The sequence below is a fragment of the Cheilinus undulatus genome, linkage group 16, assembly GCF_018320785.1.
Source record: "Cheilinus undulatus linkage group 16, ASM1832078v1, whole genome shotgun sequence".
Taxonomy (NCBI): domain Eukaryota; kingdom Metazoa; phylum Chordata; class Actinopteri; order Labriformes; family Labridae; genus Cheilinus; species Cheilinus undulatus.
The window spans coordinates 24,547,786-24,556,373 of record NC_054880.1 but is presented as its reverse complement, the minus strand read 5'-3'; the positions used below and the strand labels follow the sequence as shown (position 1 = coordinate 24,556,373).

At 38.2% G+C, this 8,588-nt stretch overlaps 1 protein-coding gene across 3 annotated transcripts; it reads right to left on the bottom strand.

Annotated features, from left to right (window-relative positions):
- Positions 1–655: 655 nt before the first annotated feature.
- Positions 656–8,365, bottom strand: LOC121524467 (tRNA selenocysteine 1-associated protein 1-like). 3 transcript variants are annotated; one of them, XM_041809869.1, is made up of 9 exons: positions 8,203–8,365; positions 7,044–7,141; positions 6,870–6,984; positions 6,735–6,784; positions 6,519–6,650; positions 5,411–5,527; positions 3,572–3,782; positions 2,859–2,910; positions 656–1,223 (listed from the first exon to the last, which is right to left on the bottom strand). In XM_041809869.1, exons 1-9 carry the CDS (start codon positions 8,224–8,226, stop codon positions 1,063–1,065), a joined length of 960 nt encoding a protein of 319 aa, XP_041665803.1. In that variant the 5' UTR covers positions 8,227–8,365; the 3' UTR covers positions 656–1,062. The 3 variants fall into 3 exon arrangements, with proteins under 3 accessions (XP_041665803.1, XP_041665805.1, XP_041665806.1); XM_041809871.1 differs by having other exon boundaries at positions 3,572–3,776; XM_041809872.1 differs by having other exon boundaries at positions 6,870–6,969.
- Between the last annotated feature and the right edge of the window lie 223 nt (positions 8,366–8,588).

The following is an 8,588-nucleotide window of genomic DNA, read 5'->3' as shown; positions in this document are numbered from 1 at the left end:
ATCCAACAAGGTGTCTCGTCTTTCTGTAAAATAGTTCAGGGAAACCTGCTCTCATGTATCTCCACTCATCAGTTCTCAGATCTCAGTCCTCGATCCTTCAACCAGTTTAAAGGCCTTGGAACGATTTTTACAATGGCAGGTAAGAAACTTCTTCCAGTTGGACTGAGGGCCGAGGAATGAGGGTGCTTCTCATTTCATTACTTTGCACATCTTTCTTTCAGCTTTAAATTTACCACCAATCTTAGTTCCAGTCCTCTCCTACGGTCATGAAACCAAAATGAAATTCCTTTAGAGGGTAGAGAAAGAACAGGCTGGAGGGATCATGTATCCCACCTGGCCTGTCTTCCCCTCTTGGGTGTCAGCTCATGTCTTGCCCACAACATTCTCTTTTGGCTAGATTTCACATGAGTAACCACAGAAAGCGTAAGACATCCCTTCCTCTTTGATCAGAAAATTTTACTTTGTCACATTTAATACATTTTGTTTTTCATAATAAATACATATTGACTCCAAATATCAGTTAATGGATAACTACTTAACATCATCCCAACAAAAATAATATCTGTCATTCCCTGATAATAATACTTAGATGATTCTACTGAATTTAAATCAGTTTGATAACAGCAACAAAAATAAAAATCCTTGACAGCAATTATTTGATCATTTCTTGTTTTTTATTACCAAAATTACAGGGAATCACTTGAGCACTGCTGAAATTGCAGAAATACATCTGAAACACTGAGACTTTGCTGACATATATGTGGAATTAAGTCAGCACTTTCTCTTGTGGTTAAAAAATCAGACTGCAGATCCACCTTTTTTAAAGCTTCTGTCCATATCCAAACTAAATCAGAGATGGTTTCATTAAAAGGTGTAGGTGCTGAAAAGTGTTGAGAAATCAAACATCCTTGAATAAACCATAAATACTATTTGATGTTTCAGCAGGGTTAAATCCATCGCTGTAACGTTCTTCGTGAGCGTCCTTACAAAAATAATCCATCCAGCAAACACTGCCGTCAGCTGATCATCTGTCTGTGATTTCAAAGTCTGATAACCTCGTCCTCAGCAAACGATGGCCTCAGGCAAACTGGAGGCTAGAAAGTCCTGCTCTGCTGAAAACTCAGGTGGCTGCCAGTGACAGTCAATGAGGGCGTCATACAGCTCCTCACTGTGCTCCATGAACTGCCTGTTTGCCTCCAGGACATCCAGCTCTGGGCTAGGATCTAAACAGAAAGAGAGAAGGGCCGCAGAAAACAAAAAGTTTAAATCTATAAAAGCGACTAACTGATACAAATATTTGAGAATGTTTAAAGAGGAAATAGCAGATTAAATATATTTATGCAACTAAACCTTGAAAATATTAACTGCTGATTTTTTTAAATACTTTCGTTTCTTGTTTTAGAGCAAAAACACGTTTTGAGGAAAATGTGTCAGTTTTCAGTGGAACCAGTAAGAACTGTCTTTTTCAACATCAACTTTTATAATTCGCCACATACTGTGATTTTTTGTCATGCATAGAAGAACAAACTCATTAAAATCCATGTGCAAGGTTGTTGTTTTTTTTATTATATTAGGGAACCAAATATTGCATGCAGAACTCAGTGTGCAAAGATTTTTGCACTTTATTTTACCAGTGTGATGCTTAACAGGTGTATAAATGAAAGCCCATGGTCCACCATAGGTATATAAATACATTTTTTCCTGCACATTGTTTATCCCAGCATTTAGAACCATTTTTATGGGTGTTAAATAAGACCAACACCAGCAGTTCTACCTTTGTTAAAGCCACATCTGGTTAAGCCAAATCTGGTCGTCTGTTTTTAATGGTGAAGTCAAAGCAAATGCACAAAAAATGACTCCAGGAGTTACAATTATGTACAAAGGTTCATGGGAAGTATTTCCAAATGATTTTTCTACAACCTTATTCACCTGGGTGTCCAACCTGCAAGTTGCTCTTTAAGATCATTTTAACATTAGACACAACTTTTCCCTTCCCTATCCCTCTCTGGTCTGCTTTCACATTAGTTACATCGTTCTGTTAGAGCACACTTGTGTGTGTACACTGTCTGATGGAGTAGGTGGAGGTTTGAATGTAGTTGGTTCTGAAGGTAGGAATGTTTTATAAGCTTTCAAGGAGGACATCATCAAAGACAGAGGACAGAATGTTGATGAAGCTGGGGATGTTGGAACTTGCTGTTTCCATCCACTTTTCCAAAAGTTGCAAACAAAGGACAATCAACATAAGGGAAAGATTAGAGATTAAAGTACTGTTGTTGGTTTGTTAATCTACCAAGAAGAAGAAAGAAGAAGAGACAACCACTCAGGTCAACAACAGTTTATTCTCCATGGTCAATGGAGTCTATCCTGCTACTATGATGTTTTTATTATTTCAGAGATGCCAACAATGACCCTCCTCCTACTTCCACATCCACCGTGCAGCTCAGACAATGAAATGGGCCAGTGCAGCACAGATATGGTTTTTGAGACAGGAGACGTTTAGAGTTGATTTCAAAGCTCTACCCTATGACCAGTAGGTTGCGTCCACATTGCCTGAGTATTGTGCTTGAGTACACATGAACTTGAAACCGCCTATACAGGCAGACTTGTATGCTTGCGTCCAGACTGATCAAGTGGAACTGGACTATAGGGTCAAGAGCACTTGGACTGGGGCAAGGTCCATGCTGTGAAACCATCCTTAGCATTCTTAAACCTGGGACCTTTTTAGCACATTTTGGACTCTAATCAACAAATAGGAAAAAAAAGTTTCTCAGTGTCTTTAGTAAAGAAGTGAAATTCTTCCTCTCCTACTACAGCTTATTATTAAAAGATTTGGTACAAAGAGAAACCTGATCACTGACCTTCAAGTCCGTCATCCTGCACAGCTTCAGCTTCAGCTTCAGTTTCAGTTTCCTAAAAACAAAGGACAGAGTTCAGGTATTCTGTTATCAGGTACTTTCTAACACAAGCTTGTCAGGTTTATGATACATTGGTTTTGTATTGATACCACATGGATTAAAAACAAAAGTTTAACAGCAGAAAAAAATGAGCAGATTTCAAAGAACAACAAAAAAGAGTTAAAAGAAAATGCCTGACTGGCTGACAGCTTGTAAACTTGAGTAGTTGCATCCAGATTTTCTCTTGTAAATAGTTAGTGCAAAAAATGTGCTCAGTTTTGCATTTTATATTTTCATTGTGCCAATCTCTTCAAAATGGTTGTTTTGTGAAAGTCTGATGAAGGTTTCTTGCTGAATCCTGTTTGCTTCTGCTCTAACCAGAAGAAAAGATGTTATCATTTATATTATTTTGTGCACTGACTCTTCCATTTTCCTTAAAACTAAACAACTACACAACCCAAACCTTAACCTTTTTATACAAGTCATCCAACGTGCAGGAGTTGGCCAGTAAATTTTGACTATGAAATCAAGAAATCACTCAGTACAGGGTATCTAGAGCTCATTTTTTGTTGTGGTGGTATCAATCAGGTTTCAATTTTATTAGAATTGCATGAAAATATCCTTTTCTACCATTGTGACATCCCTAGTCTGACAGGTGTTAACATAGAGGGTCTTACCGTTGGTGGCGGATACTGTGTATAATCGTACTGTGGGTAGTTGTAGCCGTAGCCGTTCTGGTCATATCCCCAGGAGCTGTAGTATCCGGGGTAGGCCTGTTGGTATTGGCTGTACTGGTTATATTGGTTGTACTGGTTGTACTGGTCATAGTTGTATGAAGAGCTGGACGACCACGATTTGTTTTCTGACTGCTGCTGGCGGTTCCTTAAACTCAGAAGAAGAGGAGACAACGCTCAGATACACTGTGCTCTTAGCCAACAACAACAATCACTTTTTTGCTTTTATGTTCCTCAAATTGACAACAATGTTTTAAGAACAACCGCCATGGAAACAGATTAAAAAATACAACTACAAATGCTGAAGCAATCATGCCAGGACAGCAGGTGGCAGTGTGGGCTAACACACCAACATCCGTGTGGACAGACAATGAGGTGGGATTTAAACAAAAGGCAAGGATGGAATGATTTATACCTGTTAAAGGATGACATTAACTTTAAAAGCAAGGATGGATTGTTTTTAATAAGTGTTAAAGGATGACATCATCCTCAAAGGTAAGTATGGAGTGTTTTATAAGCTTTAATGTTGAAAACATCTTCAAAGGAATGGATAGATTGTTTTATAAGCTTCTTCAAAGGATGACATCATCTTCAAAGGCATAAGAAGGAATGTTTGTAAAGCTGGGGATGTTTGGGATCTTTTCCCTCCATTTTTGCCAAATAGTAGCATAGTTGGCAACTTTTGGAAAAGAGTAGAACTGGCGAGGAGTGCTTTTCCAAAAGTTGCCTGCAAAGGACAGTCCACAGAAGGGAATGATTGTTGGTATATATGTGGTCTAATAACGATAGAGAGATGAGGTATGCTGATATTCTTTTGTTATAACTCATCAGTTTTGGTTTGAAGAAGGATATTAGCGGCACTAAGCAAATAAATACTCTGTAGCATTCATTCCAGGGCTGTAGGTGTTGCTTTGACTTTGAAATGAAACAACAAGCGCATGCTTACATCCTCTTCCTTCTACAGATAGTGACATGTAGACATACAAAATGGTTAACACACCAGCATTTGTGTGGAAAGATGATGAGTTGGACTTGTTACTCCAAGTGAGTCTAAACTACAAGGAGAATACATTTAGAGAAAATGTGGCTAAACAGAACACAGGAGGCAACCATTGTTGTAGGCTGACAACTCAAACATGGATATTGACTCGAACTGTAATGAGCATGTCTCTGTTTTCAGAGACACCATGTGATGTTTCATACTGGGTTTTTGGTGGAGTACAACATCAGATATTTCAAAACACATTAAAGCCAAAAATTCTACATCTTTTTTTATGTGAAATCAGTTCTTCTAATTACACAGAATGTATGCATGGCAGTTCCCTAACGCAATCATATAAAGGCATGAAATTAAACAAAAACCCAATTTTCTTGAGTAAAAAAAAAAAATCTAATTTGCAGTAGTTTAGAGGTAAAACTCCAGTCTTAAGAGCCCACTTGGGAAATGAAATAATCAGCTGAGGTAGGTCCACTGGTTCCGCTTGGAACTGCCAGCTGTAAATATCAGTGTAACTGTAATATCTGCTGATACTGTCATCTTGCCAATAGTATCACTATTCAAAACTCTGTGTTCTCCAGCGCCAAAACACTGTTGTTGTGTAAACAAAAACCCAAAAGATGACCATTTCCAGCTGAAGTCATTGTGTAAACATGACTTTAACTTCAGGGATAAAATAACATTACAGAGGGCACTGATGTACTTAAATGGTTAAATTGCACACCCTATGACATAATCATTTATTAATATTACATCAGCAGTGTGAAAGAGTTTATCAGACTCACTTGTTGGCAGCAAGACTGAGCCTCAGAGGTTTCCCTCCCAGACCTGTTGCACCCTGACACTCCTCCAACGCTCGCTTCTGCAGCCGCTCGTCAGGGAACTGAACGAATCCACAACCCCTGCAGACACACGGGGACAGAAATCATGGCAGATTAATGCAAAATATCAAACCAGCAGGATCAAATTTAGCTGCTACTTCATTAATAGAATCACTTCAATTTTCCCCTCACAATCCATTTAGGATTTCTCAGTTTCAAGATTATTGCTGTCTGTTACAGCTTTTTCTGTTTGTCAGAATTTTTGTTAGTATGAAGCAGGCTTTCAGTATGGAACAGTACCCAGAACTTTGTAAAACTAAAAGTGTGTGCAGAAGTTCGTCACAATTTTTGGTGATTAAAAAAACACAATAATGGGGCCTAGGACTTTTTATTTTTGGCAGAGGTTGGGCAGCAGATAGTGAAATCATTTGAGTTTTAACAGTCGTTTTCAACAGCTGAGTTGGGACCAAAACTTGCACTAGACTTTTTTGCTGTAAGTCATTGTGATTTTCACTCTTCTTGTCAATCCTTGACAACCCTTGTCCTCAAACAAGCAAATATGAACTGTGCCATTTAAGATATAATTTACTGTTTTAAGAACATATTCAATATCCGGATGTTGTAGTTTGAAGACATACCAGATTCACAAGTTGTGAAAAAGGCTGTAGAGCCCTGCATGTTGTTGCCTGCTCTGCAGAATTTCGGACCATCAAAGCACACTTGTGTGATGTGTGAGAAAAGGATGTCCACACTTGCACAACTTTTGTCCATTCTACTCGTCTAACGTTCAGGCTGAAACACTGCATTCAATTTAATGAATTATAATAACGAAACAAGAAATGACAACTTGAGGCAGCAAGCAGATCCTCCTCACCATGAACAACTGTCTCCACACATGGATAAGCTGACACCCTCCAACTGATTTAACTGGTATGTTGATAAAAGTAATGAATAAGTAAAAAACGAGCATTTTAAGTTAATTATCATTTAATAAGTCATACCTCTGATCTGGAAAGTTTGCAGAGTATTCCAGCCTCCTTACACTATATGGTGATGATGTACTGATACTCACTTGGAGTTGCCCATGCTGTCCAGCACCACTTTGCCTCCTCGACAGGATGGGTAGCGGTTGTAGAAGAACTCATAGAGCATCCCATCATCCACCTCTGTAGTAAGATCTCCCACAAACAGAGAGTACATCTGACTGTATGGGGAAGAGCCAAACAGTCACATGACATCTATTTTAACCATTAATATCATGTTTATGTGTGATTTTTCCAACACTCACCCGCTGTCTTGTTTCCCAAATGTGGCTCGGTTTAACTTGAACCTTGTTGGCTGAAAGAGCGAGACTTTGGTAAAAAACAAAACAAAACAAAACATATTCAATCACTTCTGATGTAAATAATGACCATATTCTTACCGGATTGGCCCCTGGTAAAGCTTTCCCATTGATTTTTCGTAGACACCTCTCTGCTGTGGCCTCATCTGTCATCTCCACGAAGCAGTACCCCAGAGCCCCCCTGGGTGACGGCACACTGTTTAATGTCAGAATGAGTATCTGGCACACTAACACACCTGCAGAGTTAACACTTACCCTGTCATCTTGTGACGTATGATCCGCACGCTGACCACCTGCTCACCCATGGTAGAGAATGCTCTGATGACAAACTTCTCATCCATGTACGTCTCCAGCTGCTCAGAGACATAAATTTACCAATTCATTAATACATGGAATGATCAATACAAGGCTGAGGCTTGATTTCTCTTTTAATGACAAATTAATAAGGGAAAAGATTGGGAAAGCACATTGTAGTCATCAATTATTTAACCAAAGTGTTATGCTTTAATTACATCCTAAGTTTTAAAGTGATACAATTTTCATTTCTTAATGACTGATTATTGAATAAATACTGAAGCTCTAAAAAACGTTAAATCTTTTTTTTAACCTACAAAAGAAACTGCACTGTAAATTAAACTTAACATGCAGCAGAAATGTTCATATTGATAATTACAATTTAAATAAAATGTTACCAGCATATTTCAGCAATTTGGGCATGTAGATGAAATGCTGTAAATGTATTTTGGCTATTCAGATGAAATGTTGCCAACATTTGAGCTATGCAGACAAAATGTTATTAACATTTTGGGGCTATTTAGATTAAAATGTTACCAATTTATTATGGCTATCTAGATTACATCTTGCAGAAAGCTAATATTTCAATCAAATCGTGCCATGGTATTTCTATATTTTAGATGAAATGTTGCCCAATTCTGGTGCTTTGATCAACACCAACCGCAGACGTATGTTATAAAAACAAACAAACAAAAAACAGCATGAGGCTTGAACTTTGATTTGATCCTAATGAAAATCAGACAACACTAGTATATAATAGAGTCAAAAGAAGAATTAATCATTTAAAATGCAAAAAATTACAGCCGAACACATTCGAGCTGTCTAAAGTCAGCAATTAACACGGTAACTTTTAAAACCGGAACACCTGTTAACAGCACTGCATCGATGAGACTTTGGCTTCATTTGAAACAACTATAGCCTCTTAATGCGTCACTGTTAAATGATAAATAATAACTAGAATTTGTGAGTTTAATGAGACATGAAACTGTAACTTTGTATGTGAAATTTTAAGTTTCAATCCTTTCAAATTGCGCATCTACGCTACTGCTGAGCTAGCTGGATTAGCTCTGTAGTAGCACTTCACTGATTTATGGCTTTAAGAAAGTCAAAATAAACTCACGTTGCCCATCCATAGAGTGCTCATGATGCCGCTGAATATGAAACTATCGCCAAAATATGAGTAAACACGGTCTGTACTTCTGAATTAGGCTGAACCTTCATACATGCACAGGCTAACCTATGGGGCTAGCTTGCACGCTGCTGGAGGAAGAACACTAACATTGCGTCTTACGTCACTCAAAGGCGTTACGCCATTGCGTCACAGTTTGGGTGCAGTAGGGTAATGGGTACAATGGTAGTTTTCCTACTGTCAACACATAATTTAGCAATTTTGAGTAAAGGTCTTCGTACTATATAGAAAATCAAAACACTGCATTTTAAACAAACTGTCGCCAACTGTCTCTGTTGCTGAAATGGGGCGGCGATGTTTGGTTTCAATTGCACAAA